Genomic DNA, 22,562 nt, shown 5'->3' on the forward strand with positions numbered 1-22,562 from the left:
TTCCCTTTCCCTCTCCCCCTCTCACTGTGTGTCCTGCAGATCCTAGAGCAGGCACCAGCTCAGGTGCACTTTCTTCTTCGAGGCTGTCCTGCGGTCTCTGCCCCTCTGAATGGTTCAGCAGGGCCTGGAGGGTGCAACAGCTGCTGTGTGGAGGTTTTTTTGAGGGGTGTGGTCTGGGACTGCTGAAGCTGGCACAAGGCTCTTCAGCTTCCTTGGCTCCTGTATCTAGCTCCCCTCTTTCTCCTCCTGCCTTCTGTTAGCTCTACAACCAGTACTGGGGGTACAGTTCCATGATGCCTTGAATATCTTCCTTTTGCTATCAACTCCTGGGTTTTGGCTTCATCTCCTGAGAACCTACATTATGGCCATAACTCGTAGTTGCTTTTCATATTCAACTTCCTGAATCTCTCTGGCCAGCCCTGATCTGCTCCTCCAGCGTCTTCCCACTGTTTTCCAGGGGAGATTAATCACTGGGCTGGGCCTCAGATCCTCTGTGGTGTTTCCCCAACTGAAACATTCCCCCTGGATGCTGTCTGAGTGCTACGTTCCCTCCCCTCTTTGCAGGGAAGCACTCCTTGGTGGGTGGTGCCCAGGCCTTGGCCTCCTAAAGCACTTCTTGCCCCCTTGGTCTGCCCTTGCCCTCTGGTGTCATATATTTTACTTAGCGTGTCCTCCAGTGTGACCCACCTCCCTCACTGGAGGGTCTGAGGCTGATGACCAGGGCCACATCACATAGGTGGCCATGTTTTGCCACGTAGGTGCTGGGTGTGACTGGGTGTGGAACTGCCTGCTCCTGGCCAGAGCTGTGCCAGCTGGGCTATGTGCGTGTGGGGCCCGTGGCCCTTTCTCACCTGTCCTACTCTGCCTCTCCTCAGGCAGGCCAGACTCCGCTGGAGACTGCCCGCTACCACAATAACCCGGAAGTTGCTCTTCTCCTTACTAAAGCTCCCCAGGTAGGATTTACTGCCCTTTCCGTGGTACTGATTATGCGGGGCTACAAAGTTGTTGGGACTCCTGGTTGCAATCTACTGAAGCCTCTTCAAACTAACTTAAATATGGAATGTAACCAGGCAGTGGAGGTATAGGCATGCATGGGGGCCCAGGATGACGGGAGTCAAAGGCATCAAGTCCAGCTCTTCGTGTTCATGCCTGGGCCGCCTCATCTTCTCCCTGTGGCTGGATCTTTGTCACGGCCAGCTGCCTGGGTCATAATTTCCCAGCTACTCAGCCAAGGAAGAAGTTCCAGTTTAAGACATCGCAGGAGAGGGCCATGATTGCAGAGTTTAGGCCAAATGCCCATCCCTGAAGAAGTGGGACAGGGACTTTAAGAAGAGAAGGGGCATTCCCCAGAGAAAGGCAGGAGGGAGGTGACGATTCTGGGCAGATAGTCGCCTGCCGGAGATAGTTAAGTACAGTCTAGTTTTCTTTCCTCTTTTACTGACTAATGGTATTTTGACCATCATTTAATTTTTTTTTAAATGGTGGCTGATACTTGAGTTGAGGTTGACATTATCTAAGTAACAATAAAGAAATGTCATAATAATTTATAAGCTATTTATAATTCTAGCCCCCTGAAACAACTGTTTTTGTTTCATCCACAAAATAGATGAAACAGACACATAATTTTTACATAATTGTGCTTATGATGTATATACCCTTTTGTATTTCTTCCTTTTATCCTATTATAAAACAATGTTCTGCAGTCTTCATAATAATTCATTATAATGGAGGCATAATATTATTTTTGTTGCTATTAATAGTTTATTAAGCCATTTCCTTAATGTTGGACATTTAGGTTATTTCCAGATTGGCACTATTCTGTATTACATTACAGCAAACACTGATTGGCTTTCCATCTTATTCTGCAAGAAGAAGATAAAGTCTCAGGGAGTCAAAGGAAGATTTTGAACACAACCCTGCTGCAAAATAACCCGACAACAGCCCAGGGTTTGGGATGGCCTTTATTTCATTTAAGTTTTTAAAACATGCCTAATATAACTAGTAGTTTCTGGAAATGGTTAAGATTTGTGTCTTTTGCAAAATTGATCACCTTCTTGTGCATGGAGCTGGTCCTTCTCAGTGGTCTCTGGAAGGCCACAGAGCTCCCGACAAAAGGAAGTCAGTAGGAAAAGCTGCGGGGTTTCCACCTCTAGCAGCTTTTATCGTAAGTGGAATCACATCCATGAATCCTGATAGAAAAATGCTAGTCTCTCGTGGATCTAAAAGTATGAAGTGCTGTATAAACGTCAGAACCCATCACATTTCTCTGGCAATTTCAGTATGTGGTAATTTAATGGACAGCCAGCCCACCCTCAGCCATACAAAGATCATCAAGTCTTACAGGGTTGGAGGGTTCCCCAGGCATAGAAAGATTGACGGATCTTTAATCCACCTGTCATTTGTCTTCCAGAGCCCAAGGATCTTCACTTACAGGGCAAAGAGCCTTACTGTGGACCATTTCCCTGTGCAGTTCTTTTTTTGTTTCCACTTAAAACAAAAAAAGACTTAAGCAGGTTTCTCCATGCTTACATCGAATAACAAATAAGTTGGATGGCATGCTATGAAAGTTTATTTTATGCATAATTGTATATGCTGAGGCTTTTTCTCAACACAAACAAGGAACTTTAGGCATAAGATGTTACGCATACTGTTCTCTTGATCTGTGGTTACAGAAATAGCATTACTATTTGCTTTGCCTGAAAAGAGAAATCCCCTTGCCTTAGGCCCGTAGTTGGACATGGATTTTAAATGGGCCACAGCAGTACTAAGAGGATACTGTTTATTTATTTATTTGAGACAGAGTCTCGCTATGTCACTCAGGTTGGAGTACAGTGGTGCAATCTCAGCTCACTGCAACCTCCATCTCTGGGGTTCAAGCGATTCTCCTGCCTCAGCCTCCTGAGTAGCTGGGATTACAGGTGCCTGCCACCACACCCAGCTGATTTTTGTATTTTTAGTAGAGACGAGGTTTCACCATGTTGGCCAGGCTGGTCTCGAACTCCTGACCTCAGGTGATCCACCCACCTTGGCCTCCCAAAGTGCTGGGATTACAGACGTGAGCCACCATGCCCAGCCATAGGATACTACTTTTGGAGGCCTCAAGGTCAATATTCCCTCACTTCTGTGGACTGGAAAAGATTAATGACATCCCATTTCGTAGATGGTCTGGTTTGCTGAGAAAGGCTGGAAGCCATGCAAAGTTATTTTCACTGACTAACGATATGGTGAATGGAGGGAATTTTGCTGATTCTTATTTTGGGTTTGGGTGACCTCTGAGTGTCACTTGTCATTTTGATTGGTGTGGTTCACGAACGCTCTGAAAGTACATTTTAGGCTGATTCTGGTGCTGTATTAAGAGTCCATACATCAGGTGAGCAATGGGTATAGTCACTTTCTTTCACCATACTTGATCTCCTGGTGAATCTGAATTTAGCTTTAGAAATGACTCAGGGAAGTGGTTCTCAGACTTCTTGGTCTAAGGACTGTTTTACATTTTTAACTATTATGGACCAGAGATTGAAGGTTTCCATCAACTCAAAGATCTGTATTCTGTTAAACACCCTCTGCCAATTAAGCCACCTGAAGGCAGGTAGGGAAGCACCTGACAGTGACTGACAGTCCACTGCGTGCCAGCCACCTATTTTTTCTTGGTGAATCCCAACGACTCCCCGTTTTTCTTTCTTTTTCTTTTTTAAAAATAAAGACGAGGCCGGGTGCGGTGGCTCATGCCTGTAATCCCAGCACTTTGGGAGCCCAAGATGGGCAGATCACGAGGTCAGGAGATCAAAACCATCCTGGCTAGCACGGTGAAACCCCGTCTCTACTAAAAATACAAAAACAAAATTAGCCAGGCATGGTGGCAGGCGCCTGTAGTCCCAGTTACTTGGGAAGCTGAGGCAGGAGAATGGCGTGAACCCGGGAGGCGGAGCTTGCAGTGAGCCGAGATCGCGCCACTGCACTCCAGCCTGGGCCACAGAGTGAGACTCTGTCTCAAAAAATAATAATAATAAAAAAATAAAGACAAGGTCTTGCTTTGTCTGCCAGGCTGCTCTTAAACTCCTGCCCTCAAGCAGTCCTCCCACTTTGGCCTCCCAAAGTGTTGGGATTATAGGCATGAGCCACTGTGCCTGAACCGTTTTTACATTTGAGAAGACAGAGCGCAGAGAGGTCAAATCACTTGCCCAAAGACCCTATAGCCAGTAGCTACTGGGTTCAAACTGAGATCTGTTCTGACCCACCTATGTTTTTCTGTGTCCATTCTGTCACACTGCACTGTAAGAGGCAGAGTAAATGCTTCCTTTTGGGGAAGAGATAACTGTCCTGTGGTTGGTACTATGGCTCATAGATACACTTTAATAATATTTTGAATCAAATTGATGTGACTTGGACACAGTTTGGCCAAGGGAACATCTGCTGGGCTAGCTCAGGTCCCATGTACCAAGATGGAGAGTGAGACTGTGCCTCACACGGGGCTGCTGCGTTGCACAACTCCAGGAGACGCCATTCATATCCTAGTTTATGTGAATGGCACTCCCTGGAGCACAGTCTCTGTGCATGTCGTTGGCAGTCCCGGCCCAGCATCAGTGTCTGTAGTTATTATCATCATAGACTTTAAGCTTCTTGAGGTCAGGGATAATACCCTACCTGTCTCCGAGTCCCCGTGGTGCCCAGGACAAGACCTAGGAGGATGGTAGGTGGTCCAGACGTGCTTGCTTGATGTGAACACCTGCTCTCACCCTCTAAGCTGTAAATTCCATTAGGTCAGAGCCCCAGGTCCAAGGAGAATTCTCTCACACAGATGCTGCGCACACCAGTGGTTGTAACAATGCCGTTTGCCTCCTTCAGGTCTTGCGCTTCAGTCGTGGGCGAAGCCTGAGGAAAAAGAGAGAGAGGCTCAAGGAAGAGAGGAGAGCCCAGTCTGTGCCAAGAGATGAGGTGGCCCAAAGCAAGGTGGGGGGCAGTCCTCCCGCCGTCCCCACATCCACCCATGCTCAGAGGGTGGGAAACTATCTCCCTGCTTCGGCCAGGTTCACCTGGTGGCTGCCCGGCCCTCTCTGCCTCTCCTCCTTGCTGGAGCTCTTCAAACTGTTGCCAGTCTTTTTCTCTTTGGTTTCACATCCTCCATTCCCCAAGGTTTCAGGCCATGTGCCTCCGTGTGCACTGCCCATTACCCATCCAGTACACGTGGGGGGCACACTTACCAGCCCAGGTATCTGTGGCCTTTACCCATGTCCTGCGGGTAGCACTGGCTCTCTAACACCATGCCCAGATTGTGTAGGGCAGTGGCTCTCAAAATGTGGTGTCCAGTGTGTCACCTGGGACCTTATTAGAAATGATAATTCTTGGGCCTCACCTCAAACCCACAGGATCAGAAACTCGGGTGGGGCCCAGCAATCTGTGTTGGAACAAGCCCTCCAGGGGATTCTCATGGGGACTAAAATTTGAGAGCCACTGGCACAGGCCACTTCCATTGAGGGAGGGGAGCAAGGCTATGCTAGCCTGTATGGCTCCCTTATATGAATTAGAAAAAGATGCCCCCTGGGCAGACCCACTGTGCACAGGGCACGCATGGTGAGCAGAGCCCGAGCTGATTTCAGCTCCTCTTGCCCCACACCTCCACCTCAGCTAGGTGCTCTTGTGCCGTGTAGCCCTGGAATAAACCATGCCTTTGAGTTCACTCAGGAGGGAGAAGTCTGGGATATAGAGACAGCTTTTGGCACAGAAAATGTTATCACCAAGTACTTGCTCTTCTATCTGCTATTTCAGAATCCTCTCATCAATTTCCAGGGTTAAGGCATTGCAACTCTGATTAACTTCCTAGATGTGAATTGTACATATTCAGTTGTGAACGTTCTCACAAGGACCAGAAATATGATATTTTTTCATTTCAAAGGATTCTTACTCTTTGCCATGAATGTTGTGGGTTGGGGTGGGGGAGTGGGGGGCGGGGGGGGGCAGGAGGGGGGCTGCATCCGAGGTCAAAGAATGAGTGAGTTATGTTTTGTTGAAATCTAAACGACCAAAAATCTCTAATGCTGAGGTGTTTTGTGTCGGGTAGGTTCCTGGTGTTCTACAACATCGAACCGGACCCAGGAATATATTTAGCTTAGGACCTAATAAATACAATAAAAGCCAAATGTTCAACCAACCAGGAAAACATTCTATGTTAGTTAAGACCACCAAGCAGTGTTTCCTATGTCTGAAATTTATGTTATTTGCAAAGGTTCTCGTGGGTCCCTTACTATATGGAATCTTGCAAAGAAAATTTGACCATATTAGTGAAAAAGGCCAAGGAAGCAAACGCAATGGGTCTCTGGGCTTTTTCCTTCTGTAGGGCAGTGTCTCAGCAGGAGACACCCCCAGCAGTGAACAGGCTGTGGCCAGAAAAGAAGAAGCCAGAGAAGAGTTCCTGTCAGCCTCCCCAGAACCCAAAGCAAAGGATGACAGGAGGAGAAAGTCAAGGCCCAAGGTCAGGAGACACAGAAAGCAGCCCAGAGGGGTGGCTGGGAGGCAGGGTGGCGAGGGTCCTGGCAGAGTGTCATGCCCATCAGCTAAAAAGCCACCTCACTTGGCTGGCTGGTTTGGAGCCAGAGCACAGAAATTAAATCTGGCTAACATCAGACATAAGGTGAATGTGCTGATATATTTCTTTTGACGTGTGTGGCTTGGAGTAGGACACCATGAGGTGAAACAAAGTGGGGCTTTTTGCCCAAATGGGGTGACATGGGTGCCACCGACTGGCGTCAGTCTTGCAGAGGTCAAAGTGTTCAGGGTTGTTGTCTCTTCCTCTCTTACAGGTGTCAGCATTTTCTGACCCCACCCCACCAGCCGACCAACAGCCTGGACACCAGAAGAACCTGCATGCTCATAATCACCCTAAAAAGAGGAACAGGCATCGGTGTTCATCCCCACCCCCACCCCATGAGTTCAGGGCATATCAGCTCTACACATTGTACCGGGGCAAGGATGGGAAAGTGATGCAGGTAACTGCAAAGCAATGTCAGGAGAAGGGAACATAGGCCTTCAGCAAGGGTTTTTGTTTAACGGCATTCCTGGGGGCTGATAGCCACTTTAGGCATTGACTTAGTTGAGCGCAAGTTTTGAAGGTAAGCCAGATGGCCTCCCCACCTGCACAGTGCAGATCCACTCCTGCTGCTAAGGCCAAGGCAGACAGGGTGTGTAGCTGCAGAGCTTGCTGCACAATCCTCAGGTGACTAGGTATCTTGAGGCCCCAGGGTATATAAAAGCACCTTGAGGAGAGGGACCATATCTTACCCTCTGAATCTTAGTGTCTGCTACACCCAAAACTTGGCCTATAAGATGTTCCAAAGTTATGACAAGGATGAGCCTATCTCTTCCATCATCTCTATCCCCTGGTATACTGCCTGGCACGTGGTGGGTGCTGAAAACATACCTGATGAAGGAATGAACAAGGGATTGATTCCTTTTTTGTTTCTCTCTTAGGCACCAATAAATGGTTGTCGATGTGAACCTCTAATCAACAAGCTGGAGAATCAGTTGGAGGCTACTGTGGAGGAGATAAAAGCAGAGCTGGGATCGGTTCAGGACAAAGTGAATACAAAGCTGGGGCAGATGGAGAATAAGACCCAGCACCAAGTATGTCATAAGGCCCAGCTTCCTAATTGCAAGGTGTTCTGGCAGAACATGAACTCAGGAACCAACTTTGACTTTAGCACACCCTTCCACCCTGGGAGTGTCCAATGGGCTGTCAGGGAAGAGGCCTGCTTCTGCTTATGTGATTTTGTTAAAGTACATTTATTTCAGCTTTTTAAAGAACATGTTTAAATTGCTTATTATAGAAATAAGATATCCCCATTACAGAGCATTTTTAGAAATATGAAAATTAGGAAAATAAATCACCTATAAGCCCACTGTGCTGAAAAGCACTGTTAATATTTGGGTTTAGCCTGGGAATGGTGGCTCACACCTGTAATCCCAGCACTTTGGGAAGCCAAGGCAGGCAGATCACTTGAGGTCAGGAGTTCGAGACCAGCCTGGCCAACATGGTGAAACCCCGCCTCTACTAAAAATACAAAAATTAGCCTGGTGTGGTGGCACACACCTATAATCCCAGCTACTCGGGAGGCTGAGGCATAAGAATTGCTTGAACCTGGGAGATGGAGGTTGTAGTGAGCAGAGATCATTCCAGTGCACTCCAGCCTGGGTGACAGAGCAAGACTCTGTCTAGAAAAAAAAAAAAATTGGAGTTTATCTTTTTTGAGTTTTTTTATATGTCAATCTTTTTATATGTCAATTTTTGCTACACTCCTTTCCCATTGCATACAAAATTAGAATAATTATGTATTTTTTTCTTTTCCCAACTTTTTATTTTAAAAGTTTTCAAACATACAGAAAAGTTCACAGAATAATGGAGTGAATGCTTGTATATAATCCCTGTGGTCAGCCAGTTAATATGTTGCTGCATTTGCCTTGTCTCTCTGACACACATGTTTTTTTAACTCTTGAACTATTTCAGATTTAGTTGCAGACTGTCCTGACAGGGCATCTCTAAATATTTCAGAATGTTTAGAATAAGAATAACACTTTCAACTTCATAACAATATTGCTTTCACACCTGAGAAAATGTTATCCAGCCCATATTCAGATTTTCTTGGTTTTCGTAAAATAGTATTTGTTACAACTTTTTTTTTTTTTTTTTTAGATGGGGTCTGACTCTGTCACCTAGAGTGCAGTGTGGCAATCTCAGCTCACTACAGCCTCTGCCTCCTGGGTTCAAGCGATTCTCCCACCTCAGTCTGCTGAGTAGCTGGGACTAAGGCGGACGCCACCATGCCCACCTAATTTTTGTATTTTTTTGGTAGAGACGGGGTTTCACCACATTGGCTAGGCTGGTGTCAAACTCCTGGGCTCAAGCGCCTCGCCTGCCTTGGCCTCCCAAGGTGCTGGGATTTTAGATGTGATCCACCATGCCCTGCCCTTTTTTTAAAAAAGTTTTTGCCAAATTGATTAAGGACATTTTACTGTTTAAGTTTTATTTCCTTGTTTACTGGTAAGATTAAACATTTTTAAGGCTTATTTGCTATCTGTATTTTATAGAAAGGCCATTTAAAAAATATTTTCTTAGGTCAATAATAGATTAGTGAAGACTGTTTTGTATATAAAAACCCCACTTCGCCTAGCCTAAACTGAAAGAGGAATGAGAGATGAATGTTGGGATACCTCAAGGGCCTCACTTCAGTTCAAGGGAGTGACAGATTGGGGTATAGAATCTTAGTCCTCCTTCCAAATCACCAAGAAAGGACCGTGGCACCCTTGAGTCAGATGCTCATACCCGAGCCAGTTAGTGTGACGTGTGAACAAAGCAATGCATACCTATGGCTGCTCTTGAAAACAGCCACCTGGAGGAAGAGGTTAAGGGAGTGGGGAGAGTAGGCCAATCCTAGAAAACAGGAGGAGCACAGGTCACAGGAAAACATGGACTGAAGAGAAAAACAGAAGGTGCTCACCATGTCTCCAGAACTGATGTTTCTTTTTTCTTAATGTTTTGAACATGTGGGTGTGGAATGCCACGTGTGTCCCTGACAGGAGGGGAGCTCACCAGTGAGCCTTCGCGGATTGGCTCTTCCTAACAATAGTTCCTTTCATTTTTTGGTCCTTGTCAAAGCAGTGAAAGTTTGGCCCTCCTAGGTGTGGGGGTCCCACAGGAAATGCCAAGATGAAGGGTACTCCAGAAGGGCATGTGATTAAAAAGTGACAACTGCTTGTTCTCTGAAGCAATCCTTTAAGTTCCTTCTACGCTCTTCTTACATACTTTAGCTACTTCCAATGAAGCACCAAAAATATTTGCTCACTGCAAGAGCCGGATAAAAGCTCATTTTACTGCCTTGTAGGCAACCACTAACATTTTTTAAAGTGGGGTTGGGGAAGAGAAGAATCTCCATACTTTGAGATGTAGTTTTTTCTTACAGTAGTCTGGGAAATAATGTTTTAAGGCCTACAAGGCCTGCATGGGCTCAGGTTGTGTATTTACTGGATATTCAGAGTCTCTCTCTCTTTTTTTTTTTTGGCTCACTGCAACCTCTGCCTTCCAGGTTCAAATGATTCTCCTGCCTCAGCCTCCCAAGTAGCTGGGACTACAGGCATGTGCCACCACACCCGGCTAATTTTTGTATTTTTAGTAGAGATGGGGTTTCGCCATGTTGGCCAGGCTGGTTTCAAACTCCTGACCTCAGGTGGTGGGAGTATGGCCCACCACACCTGGCCTGTATATTCATAGTCCTTATACCTCTTAAACTTTAACAAATAAGATTTTTTTAAAAACGAAATGTTGGCCTCATAGAAACATGCTCAAGAATTCTGAAAAAGTTCCATGAGTCCTACATGCAAATGGAATCAGATAAGGGGTTGAAGTTTGCATGCAGGGGCTCCTACTTGGTTCCCCAAGCCCATCTGCAGGAGCTGAGAAGCCAGGGCTCACCCTGAGATCATCTCAGTCTTACACTCTGCTCCACTTGACTCCTAGATGCGTGTTTTGGACAAGCTGATGGTTGAGCGACTTTCTGCAGAGAGGACGGAGTGCCTGAACCGCCTGCAACAGCACTCAGACACAGAGAAGCATGAGGGGGAGAAACGACAGGTAGGAACCAGCATCTGCTAGTCCTTAACTTATGATTTACCACACAGGCCCACTGAGCTCAGGCAGGCCTGCCACTGAAAACTCGGAGGCTGAGACTCCCTAAGAGCTTTTGCATTATATAGTGTATCATTTTTATGATACTGAAATGAGGTTAATAGAAAAGAACCTGTAGTTCTGTTTATGTCCGTGGCTGAATATGCTGGCAACAGATGAAGACCGAACATGCTGGGGAAGATGCCATTTCTGTCCTGAATTCATTCCATGTATTGTGCATTGTTAGGCCATTACAGTTTTAGAACAAGACATAGTTTCTACCCTCAGGGAGTTTACTGTCTCACCAAGATAAGAGACATGGAATGAGTACAGTGAGTGTGTGAGAACTCAGGCTTTCTAAGCAACCAGAAGTAATTGGTTTGGAAGATTTGGGTGGTTTTGGGTGGTTGAGTTTAAGGTGGCTCTAGTCACTTAATGAAGATTGTAGATAGCTCTCTGCTTGGGTGCCTGCTGTGGCCTATAGGAGGGTGGCTTAATCTGTCTGTGTTGCTATAAAGGAATACCTGAGGCTGGGTAATTTGTAAAGAAGAGAGTTCTTTGGCTTATGGTTCTGCAGGCTGTACAAGAAGCATGCTGCCAACATCTGCATCTGGTGAGGGCCTCAGGAAATTCCACTCATGGTAGAAGGTAAAGGGGAGCTGATGCACAGATCACCTAGCGAGACAAGAGGCAAGAGAGACAGGAGGGAGGTGCCAGGCTGTTTTAAGCAACCAACTCCTTCAAAAACTAATAGAGCGGACGGGCGCAGTGGCTCACGCCTGTAATCCCAGCACTTTGGGAGGCCTAGGTGGGCGGAGCACGAGGTCAGGAGATCGAGACCATCCTGGCTAACATGGTGAAACCCCACTTCTACTAAGGATACAAAAAACTTAGCCAGGCGTGGTGGCGGACACCTGTAGTCCCAGCTACTCAGGAGGCTGAGGCAAGAGAATGGCGTGAACCCAGGAGGCAGAGCTTGCAGTGAGCCGAGATCGTGCCACTGCACTCCAGCCTGGGTGACAGAGCGAGACTTCCATCTCAAAAAAAAAAAAAAAAAAACAAAAAACTAATAGAGCAAGAACTTACTAACTGTGAGGATGGTACCAAGCCAGTCATGAGGCATTCAGCCCCTTGACACAAACACCTCCCATGAGGCCCCACCTCCAACATTGGGGATCAAATTTCAACATGAGATTTGGAGGGGTCAAATATCCAAACCATAGCAGTGGGCAAGCCATAACTTTTGGGTTTGTTAGATGGTATCCTCAACTGTTATAATTGAAAAGTCCATCCTTGATGCTTTAATTCATAAACCATGTATCAAATTCACTTCATTCTTCTATGTACTTATTTGTGGGGTTTTTTTTTTTTTAAGATATCCTTGGTGGATGAATTAAAAACCTGGTGCATGTTAAAGATTCAGAATCTGGAGCAGAAGCTTTCTGGAGATTCTAGGGCCTGCAGAGCTAAATCCACACCATCTACTTGCGAGTCCTCTACAGGTAACCCACACACAGAGAGCCCTTTTGTCCAAAAGGAACACGACCAGCAGCTCTTGTACTCTCCTGCGCTGAAAGGCAGTACGTATGCTAGGGCTGTGGGAAACACTGGATGGTAAAGTGCACTCTGTAGGGGCAAGGACTGTATTTTGCTCATAACCATATACTCAGTTGCTATATAATAATAAAGCACTCATTTATGTGCTCAAACTTATTTGAATAAAGGAATTAAAGAATTGTTGACTGGTGATAACATTGCTTTGAGTACAGTGTTGATAGTATCAGAGTGGACCCCAAAGATGAGAGGTGATGAAGATCCATCGGTCTCCTCAGCAGGGCTCTTCCTCCCTTGCCTTTTGTGCCTTTTACCTCTTCCTTCTCTTCGATCTGCCGTTTACTTTTGTCCAACTATGCAAATCCTCATTAAACAGCAGTTCTTACATAGAACTTGCCCCCAGTGCTAGATAGGAAATGCTGCAAGCAAACTATCTTTACATTAGCTACAGTGATTATACTCAATAATGACAATTTTGAGGACATTCAGAGCCTGGGTAACTAGGCCTCAGTGGGGGATTTTGATATAAGTGCTTTGTGTTACCACAGGCCATCTCTGGAACTGTGGTTTCATCTTTGTGCCAACAACATGGGGAAACATCCTGGGAAAATGTTTCATGCTAGGACTACTCTTAGGGCTTGTCGTGGCGCTCTGGGTGTGGAAAATGGGGCCTCCTTTCCAAATTGGAGCTTGGGTCAAGCAGTTAGTACACTGGTAGGGAATAGGCCCAGACATTAGAGAATGGGAACACATATTCTCATAGATAAATGTCCAAATCTGCTTTGAGATACTTGGTGAGCAGCATCATCCTTAGGCATCAGGAAACAGGACCAGAGCCTTCTCAGGTAGTTTGAGGCAGGCTGAAAGAAAAGCCAGCAACTTTTTTGGCTGAAATGGTACCAGTGTGGCTAACACAGAATCCATGAAAGCTCTGACAAGCCAAAGTGATCATCAGAGGAGACAAAGTGGAAGGGAGGAACAGAAAGGTGAGAAAAGGCTCAGAGGAGACGTTACACATGGTGGGTGGTGATGGAGAAGGCTGGTGATATACAGGATCCTTAAGACTCTAAAATACTGACCCGCAGCCATATGACTGTGTGAATGTGGATTTGCTCTCACGTTTGTTTTCCTTCTGAAACCAGGTGTGGATCAATTAGTGGTGACTGCAGGTCCAGCAGCAGCTTCCGACAGCTCCCCTCCAGTGGTTAGGCCCAAAGAAAAGGCCCTCAACTCCACTGCTACCCAGAGACTCCAGCAGGAGCTGTCATCTTCTGACTGTACAGGCTCCCGACTGAGAAACGTCAAGGTCCAGACAGCCTTGCTACCCATGAATGAGGCAGCCAGATCTGATCAGCAGGCTGGGCCCTGCATCAACAGAGGCACTCAAACTAAGAAGTCTGGGAAGAGTGGGCCAACAAGGCATCGTGCCCAGCAACCTGCAGCCAGCAGCACCTGTGGGCAGCCGCCACCAGCCACAGGCAGCGAGCAGACTGGCCCTCACATTCGGGACACCTCCCAAGCTCTGGAGCTTACCCAGTATTTTTTTGAGGCTGTTTCTACCCAGATGGAAAAGTGGTATGAAAGGAAGATTGAAGAAGCACGAAGCCAAGCCAATCAGAAAGCCCAGCAAGATAAGGCTACACTGAAAGAACACATTAAAAGTTTAGAAGAGGAACTTGCCAAACTAAGGACTAGGGTGCAGAAGGAAAATTAGCACCAATAAAGAGGAAACATGAAAGGATTCTTGAAGATTTCCAGTTTTGCAGCTGCATAATAGCTATGCCCAAGGAGTCAACTATTGTATATATTGCAGATTTGCCTTTTTTAAAAAATCACTAATTCTACAATGTGCCAGATACATGTTTCCTATGCCCAGGAAGTTATGAAGACTTCAACAATTAAACTGAAACCAGGGGAAGCTTGCTTAGTTTTGGGTTTCATTATAAACAGCCTCAGTCCAGGTTAATCTGAAGTTTGAAAGCTCAGATTAAGCAAGCCATGCCAAGAAACTGGACGATGTGTAAGCCTAGACTCTAAAATTCAAGATGTGTGAAATAATATAAGTCAAAAGCAAGAAAAACGTAATCCCGTCTGAACTCAAGTAGTCATTCATATAAATTTGAACACACCTGTGCCTAGACAAGTGTCTTTCTGTAAGAGCTGTAACTCTGAGATGTGCTAAATAAACCCTCTTTCTCAAATTCGTAATTCTCCAACTGTTGACATTTTAATCACATGAAAAGTTATCAGATTTTTGAAGAGAAATATTTTCATGATGTCACAAGATCCAATATATCTTATGATAAAATTTATTGAAAAGTCAGTTTATTTAAATAATGAATAATTGGCTAACAGCTCTGGAAACAATGAGATCAGATGAGAAAGATTCAAATTGTTATTTTATTTTCAGTCAAAAAATCAGTTATATAGTGATTTTAAAGCAGATTAATGGAAAAAAATTCATGTAACAATTACCTGAAAATTTATAACCTATTCCTAATCAAACCCAATTATATCAGAATACCTTTCTGAATTTGAGATTATTGCTCTACATTTTATAATGAATAAGGCTATTTTTTGAAAGTATTTCATTTTGAATTCTGTCATTAAAGAACCTCAAAAGCTTTCTACTGCTTTGCAGTGAAGGCAAAATATTCAATAACTCAACTTAGGCCCCACTGTTCCCAACTTCATGGAGGCCAGAAGACTTTACTTTGTTCCATAATGAAATATAAACACAAAACAAAAAGTTGTAAAAGTAGCTTGGATATGTTGAAACTTTGGACAAGCTTCTTGTCCTTTGGAATATGGGATTTATATTCATCTCCTCAATATCCCATGTATGCACAGAAACTTCAGTTCTATTTCTATAGACACAGGAACCTAGTGACTATTGAACGTAATTGTAATAAAATGCTGCTCATTGAGCCAAAGAGAAGAAATGATTTATTAACATGGGGACACCAAGAAAAACAAAGTATGCTTTTATTCCCTTTGTCAAGCTCAGTTTTAGGGTTTTTTCTTTTTTTTATAGTGACAATCCATAGATATAGACATTCCTAAAAGAAAAATAAATAATTCAGTAGATATATGTCACTGTTACCTGAATATGGAATGAATTTGATGTTTTTTATTTTGTTGAGACAGGGTCTTGCTCTGTCACCCAGACTGGAGTGCAGTGGCATGATCACACCTCACTGCAGCCTTGGCCTCTCAGGCTCGTGATCCTCCTGCCTCAACCTCGCAAGTAGCTGGGACTACAGGCGTGTGCCACTAGTCCTGGCTAATTTTTTTGTAGATATAAGGTCTCGCGATATTGCCCAGGCTGAATTTGATGTTATTTCAAGTTGATTTTCATGTGTTTGGGAGCTTGTCTTGTTCTCAACTACTACGCAGGTAGACAGTCTTCCCCCAGAGACTCATTAGATTGCAATATAGAGGCACTTTCTCATTTCCCTATTGTTCCTAATACAGAATTGTAGAGCTGGAGAGTACCTTCAGTTTTCTAAATCTATTCTCAAACAGGATATCACTAACCTCTTTAGAATCATTCCTCAGTATACATCAATCAATTTATTGAGAACTGCCTAATACTCAAAAGAAATTAAATCCTGAGTTCAGTAGGCTGTGTTCCAAGCAGGAATTATTTTCACTTACCAAAATATCTCCTATTACCTCAAGGTATCCTTGTTGAGGAATGCTGAAAACTAAATTTTAAGTATCAAGTCTAGACCATAGAGTGCTTTGGTGGGAGTATTTTGATTACCTCCTACCCATCAGAAGCAGGCAGCTAATATTGTGAACTGAGTATTTTTGTCGAAAGTCACAGGGAAGAGACTACAGAAGAATGAGAAGGGTCAAAAGGACCTAGTGTGGCTTACTACATGGATCTTGTCTCTTGGAGGTCTGTCATAGAAGAAAAAACAAATAGAGGTGATGAAGACACATAACAGGCTCAGTCAGCATCCTTATCCAGAGATGGCAACATCTATTAAGACCAATGCAATACCTTTTCATCTTCAACAAATGTTGTTTCATCTGTTTTTGATCCTTGGCATTGTCAAAAACTTAACTGCAGGTCCAGTGTATATTTTTCCTTATTTTTCCCTTTTAGCTATCTGCTAAAATGAGTAAATGCCACAACTGTACTTTTCCAAAGAAAAAGAACTATTGACAACTTACAGCCTGTCATGCAGGTCATGTTTCAAATCAAGGCTGAAATTTTCAACAGCTGTGGGAAAAACTAAAACACAGAAATATTGTACAGTATTAGTGTTTTTTTAAAGAAATTGTTAGTGCATTATTGAGTATACTAAATATCTGTGATTAAATAAATTAGTTCTAACTTTTGATTTTGGGAGCCCAAAATAAAGGGAGTGTTGTTTTCATGGTTATGCCTTGTTTGTGGAGTCAAGTGTTGATATACTTGAGGCATGTTATGTGTCTTCTAATTAATATTTTTATCACCTTGAATTTGTGTCTCTTCCAAGCATCAAAGATACTATGGATCTTAAATTCCTTATTAAAAAAATGCAAGTGTGAATACTTTGTTTAGCTTACATTTTAATTTATTGTGGTTCACCACATTTTATGGCTCCTGAGTGCCTTCACCCAGCTACACTTTACCTTGTATCTATAAAAGTGTAATTTAGAGTAAATACATTGGCTGTAAAGTCGAGATCAGGTGCTCTCCACCAAAAGCAAAACAAAACTGCTAAAATGTGGCAAGGTTTCTCAGTGCAAGCCTAAATGTTTAAACTGTTGACCATTTGGAAAATACTGGACAAAGGGGAAGGACAAAACATCATTTGCAATAGTTAAAGGTTATGCAAGGCAAAGCAACATTATACTTTTTGACTAAGTTATTAAAAGTTAAATGCATTTCTTCTTTGAAGTGTGGATTATAAAAGCCAATCAAAGACAAAACCAGTTTGAAAAACCTTTTGTATTCTACAATACCTTTTATGAGTAAGAGTAAAACATACATTTCTTATTTGTAATTTTATTTAAGGAGAAATACTCTTTCCCTTTGATATGACTATAATATTATAAACAGCAAGGAATATGTTCTACTTTCTGCAATTTTAGAAAGTCATTCCATTCTGGGTGACAGAATGAGGTAAGACTGTCTCTTTAAAAAAAAAAAACAACTCACACCTGTAATCCTAGCACTCTGGCCACCGAGGCCGGTGGATTGCTTGAGCCCAGGAGTTTGAGACTAGCCTGGCAACAAAGTGAGATTCCCCCTCCTCTCTCTGAAAAGTAAAAAAAATTAGCCGGTCATGGTGGCACATGCCTGTGGTCCCAGCTAAATGAAAGTCTGAAGCAGGTGGATCTCTTGAGCCCAGGAGCTCAAGGTTGCAGTGAGCCATGTTCGCGCCACCACACTCCAGCTTGTGCAACAGAGACCCTGTCTCAAAAAAAAGTCATCTGTGTGTTTCTTGCAGGCACATCTATGGCAATGCTTGTACCATGAATTTAAAACTTCTAACTTGATGGCACTTTTTTACTTTTTTTTTTTTTTTTTTTTTTGAGACAAGAGTCTCACTCTGTCGCCCAGGCTGTAGTGCAGTGGTGTGATCTCGGCTCACTGCAGCCTCTGCCTCCCGGGTTCAAGATGAGGCAGCCCTCCTGAGTAGCTGGAATTACAGGCACGTGCCACCAGGTTAGGCTAGCTAGTGGCCTAGCTAGTCTCAAAATCCTGACCTCAAGTGATCCACCCACCTCGGCCTCCCAAAGTGCTGGGATTACAGGCATAAGCCACCACACCAGGCCCTGATGGCACATTTTAAAAGGGGGAATGACATAGGGGCAATTAACATTTATATAATAAATAGCTTTAGCCACTTCTTATGCTGCAAAGCTCTGCACTTGAATTTTTTTACTATAAAAGGATCAATTTATTGTGGTTCAAATACATAAACTGACATTCAAACATCTTAAACTTTAGGAACAAAAGTTTAACATTTAAACAGAAGTACAGTTTTCAGGAAACATCCAGAAAGTAATTTGTCTAATCCAGAGTATTGACAAAGATTGCTTCATGATAAAGTGTGTTTCACCAGCAATTTTTTTTTTCATTCCTCTATAAAAATCACTGGCAGTTTGATTCAGACCAACTTCATAATGACTGTGGCTCCATACCTTAGAAGAAACTGCTAAATAAATCCCTTAGGTTAATCACCAAGATTGGCCTATAATTCAGAGGGTATAAGCAAAATATATAAGTGAAGAAATTAAATTGTTCTTTAGAGATGATTTACAAGCATGTCCATTACAGTAATTTTCGCCTCTGACAGATTATTCAAGTTTCAGAGTTTTACTTTTTTCTGGGGGGCAGGGGTAGGGGGGAAGGGAGGGTCTTGCTCTGTTTCCAGGCTGAAGTGCAGTGACATGTTCATGGCTCACTGCAGCCTCAACCTCCTGGGCTAAATGCAATCCTCCCACCTCCGCCTCCTGAGTAGCTGGAATTACAGGCACATGCCACCTTGCCCAGCTAATTTTTCAATGTTTTGTAGAGGCAGGGTCCCACTACGTTGCCCAGGCTGTTCTCAAACACCTGGGCTCCCAAAGTGTGTGGATTACTTGTGTAAGCCACAGTGCCCGGCCTTACCTGCTTTAAAAAACAAAAAAACTTAGGTTTTCTTGGAGTCTGTGCTAGTTGAATCTTGCAAATGCAAACCACATATGCTCTTTAATGAAAACCTTTCCATGCACACCACTATTAGGAAGAACATCATTAAATCACTGACTTCTACACCCATAAAAGGATGATTTTGAGTTTCAAGATTTTAGATTTACTAGAGATAGCATGTATCTATCAATCATGTCACACAAAAAATATTTCCAAAGTGTTCTCTGTTCAGAAACGTCACAAATGCTTCTATTTGTCAGATCATTTTGCAACAGGTTAACTAATACTTATCTACATAAAAACCTGAAAATTGGCACAGGCAGGCATTTTGAATTAGTAGATTACCCCCATGGAACAGTATTCAGAATTATTTTGTCTTGTGGGCTCTGAGGCTCTGGGAGGTAGAGGTGGACCCTGACAGTCCAGGTCATCAACATCCACATTCAGTTGATGCCTCTCAGACACAGTCCAGTACTGGATACCATTTATCATTCTGCAAAATGTTGTCTACATCTTTCAGGTGCTGGTCATTCTTAGATTAGCTTCTTAGCTGTTCTGTTGATAAACAGAAGACTTCAATTTTCAGGATGGATGATTCCAACATCTTCCACAAGCTTTCACTTTCACTAAATTATTTGTTATAAATTTGATCTCCTTCAAAAGTGCCTTGAAGTCAACTTTGGTTGTAATGTATTTGTCTCTGACGTATTCTTCAAATTCTCTTTGTTTTTTTTTCCTGTCATTGGAGGAGAACTGCACCCAGAATCTTATTTTTACTACTTCCACGTGAATGTTAAGGTACTCACAGAGGTTTCATCCAGAAGTCTTCCCTCTTCTTTCTGGTAAGTGCTTCAATGTGCTCATTAAGCTTCTCTTTCTCTTCCCTTTTCAACAAAGATCTAGATTCCCACTGGTGATCTTTTTGATGAGTCCTCTATCCAACGATGACACATCTGAAGAACGTACCTGAACAACCCTCAGGGATAATGCAGGATTTTTCGAGAAAGTTCCAGGGTATCTCCTGGTGTCAGTATACTTTCAGTCCTACACCTCAAGAGTTTTTTAATAACAGCTTTATTGAGATACAATTCATACCTTACATTTAAAATGTACAGTTCAGTGGATTTTAATATATTCAAGAGTTGTGCAGCCTACACCACAAGCTAACTGTAGGATATTTTCATCACTCTGAAAAGGAACCCTACACCCATTAGCAGTTACTCCATTCCATCTACAGCCAGCCTAGGCAACCACTAATCTTTCTGCCTATTCTGGACATTTCGTATGAATGGAATCATCATGTGATCTTTTGTGACTGGCTTCTTTCACTTAATGTTTTCAAGGTTTATCCATGTTTAGTATATATAAGTCCTTCGTTTCTTTTTAGTGCCAAATAATGGCTATGGGCATGGGGTAGAAGTGCTAACTCATACAGCAGCTGTTTCATCTTTTGAGGAACTGACAGTCTGTTTTCTGAAGTGGCTACACCATTTTACATTCCCACCAGCAATGTATGAGGGTTCTGTAATTTCTGTACATCTTCACCAAGACTTATTATTATTTCTCTTTTTAATTACAGCCATTCTAGTGAATGTGAATCTCAGGGTTTTTTTGTTTTTGTTTTTTTTAAGAGACTGTCTCACTCTGTCACCCAGGCTGAAGTGCAGTGGCACGACCTCAGCTCACTGCAACCTCCACTTCCTGGGTTCAAGTGATTCTCCTGCCTCAGCCTCCCAAGTAGCTGGGACTACAGGCATGCACCACCACACCAAGCTAATTTTTGTATTTTTAGTAGAGATGAGGTTTCACCATGTTGGCCAGGCTGGTCTTGAACTCCTGACCTCAAGTGATCCACCTACCTCAGCCTCCTAAAGTACTGGGATTACAAGCATGAGCCACTACACCTGGCCTCATAGTAGTTTTGATTTACACTTCCCTAATGATTGTGTCCAGCATCTACTGGCCATTTGTTAGTGGTTTTTTTCTTCTTTTAAAAACTGCTGAGACATCCATAAACATTTTCAAAATGCAGGGTATGTTTTTCAGTGTTAAGGCAACTGTTCTGATGTGTTTTTCCTTTGCTCTCTATCACCAAATACTGTACATATAAATAGTAAGACTGGGCTTTGTGTTGTCCATTGTTAATCCTAAATGCAACAAAACACATGGAGACTTTGAAAATCCTTCAGAATAATGCTATAGTTAAGATTTTGCTAAAGCAAGTGTTTTTTCTAACTCCTTGAGCTGCATATTGCCTTGAGTAATCATCATCCGGATTGTATCCTGTAGAATAAAGTGAAATCTGGTTATAGTTTTACCTGGTTAAACAAGGTATAGCTATACCATTTTATCTGTTAAAATCAAGAACCAATACTATGTATTGGAACTGCTGCCTTTTAGAAAAGCCAAAAGAGTTCCACATACATACATATAAAATGTACAACATAAAAGTCAAGTGATGATGCTGAAGAGTATAGATACTCTTTTATCTACACTTATTTTAAAATATTAAATTTTAAAATAATAATTTAAAATTGGTAACAATACAAGCAATGATCAAGATATACCAGCTCAGTGGCACTATATTCCAAGATGTCTGCTAAACTTAAAAAAAAAATTCACTGATCAATAAAAAGGGTTAGGATCTGTCCTCACCATGATTTTGTTCTCACCTCTTCGGTGGCACTTTTGTTTCTTTTGAATTCTTCTCTTGCCCAATCTTTCAGGTATTTGCGATCAGAATCATTTGGAACTTGCCGAATTGTTTGCAAAATCCTTCTGTAGAGGAGAAGAACTTGTTGCCTTCTTACGAACTGTAAAAGGGAGGAGTAAATAGCAATTACTACTGCACAATCGCCAGCCTGGAAAGTTCTACTTCAGCAAATCAAGCTGTAACCAGAGTACTTCTCGTTGGTCAATTCTGAAAAAGGCAAAGAAAAACTTTTTTTTTTTCTTTTTTTGGCCAGGTGCAGTGGCTCAGGCCTGTAATCCCAGCACTTTGGGAGGCCAAGATGGGAGGATCACTTGAGCCCAGGAGGTCTAAGCTGAGGTAAGCCTTCATTGCGCTACTGCACTCAGCCTGGGCGAGAGTGAGGCCCTGTCTCAAAAAGATGTTTTAAAGAAAGCATCACGAGGTTCATCTGATCTTTTTGCTTACTGCTCTGTCAAACCTAAGAACCTTACCTTAAAAAATCAGGAGCTGCCTACCGGGCTGAAAAGGGCTGCCGGTCTCCTAGAAGTTGTTATTACAACGACAGCACTTTTTCTAGATTAACAGTTGTTCAAATCTTTGGTAATCTCATTTGCTGTTTGCCACAGCTCAGTGCAATAGATTTTTACCGTGGGCACTGGGCAGCTGAGGCACCGGGACTCAGGGAAATCAAGCGCCTGACGCCGTCTCACGCGATCGCACCAAACCAAGGAAGCAGCCAGTGCCTCCCATCAGGCCCCACGGAGCGAAGCACCGCCCCGCAGGCATCGGGCCAATCTCAGAGGGCGCGCAGGCCGCATCAGGACCCCGGAACCCGCCCCGTTGGGAGTAGGGACAGATGGAGAATCCAGAAGCTCAGACCCAGGTAAGCTGCTTTGGAAGGCAGAGAACTGCCGGTACCTGCTTTAACGTTAGCGTCGCTGGGGGTAAGCGGGAAGCAGCCATGTCTACCAGAGGTCCGCCGGAGCCTCAGCGCGCAGGAGCGGAAGTGGGGTCCGACCAAGGGGTGTGGC

General features: G+C 43.5%; 2 protein-coding genes across 23 annotated transcripts in view; one reads left to right on the forward strand and one right to left on the reverse strand.

Moving 5' to 3' along the window:
- ANKRD6 (ankyrin repeat domain 6) overlaps positions 1-14,406 on the forward strand; it is a 66,928-nt gene extending 52,522 nt beyond the window's left edge. For 11 of the 22 annotated variants that reach the window (XM_055391829.2, XM_019029876.3, XM_019029880.3 and 8 more), the window contains 8 exons: positions 876-953; positions 4,846-4,950; positions 6,335-6,469; positions 6,798-6,983; positions 7,465-7,617; positions 10,505-10,618; positions 12,027-12,153; positions 13,348-14,406. In XM_055391829.2, coding sequence (XP_055247804.1) covers positions 876-953; positions 4,846-4,950; positions 6,335-6,469; positions 6,798-6,983; positions 7,465-7,617; positions 10,505-10,618; positions 12,027-12,153; positions 13,348-13,919 — 1,470 coding nt within the window. In that variant the 3' untranslated portion in view covers positions 13,920-14,406. The remainder of the gene's footprint in view (positions 1-875; positions 954-4,845; positions 4,951-6,334; positions 6,470-6,797; positions 6,984-7,464; positions 7,618-10,504; positions 10,619-12,026; positions 12,154-13,347) is intronic. The other 11 variants (XM_055391832.1, XM_055391835.1, XM_063707772.1 and 8 more) reach the window with 3 other exon arrangements.
- A 3,675-nt stretch (positions 14,407-18,081) lies between these two features.
- On the reverse strand, positions 18,082-22,559 carry LYRM2 (LYR motif containing 2). Its single transcript, XM_019029882.4, has 3 exons — positions 22,450-22,559; positions 21,512-21,652; positions 18,082-21,122 (listed from the first exon to the last, which is right to left on the reverse strand). Exons 1-3 carry the CDS (start codon positions 22,492-22,494, stop codon positions 21,042-21,044), a joined length of 267 nt encoding a protein of 88 aa, XP_018885427.1. The 5' UTR covers positions 22,495-22,559; the 3' UTR covers positions 18,082-21,041.
- Positions 22,560-22,562: the final 3 nt, after the last annotated feature.

Source organism: Gorilla gorilla, chromosome 5 (genome assembly GCF_029281585.2).
Source record: "Gorilla gorilla gorilla isolate KB3781 chromosome 5, NHGRI_mGorGor1-v2.1_pri, whole genome shotgun sequence".
NCBI lineage: Eukaryota > Metazoa > Chordata > Mammalia > Primates > Hominidae > Gorilla > Gorilla gorilla.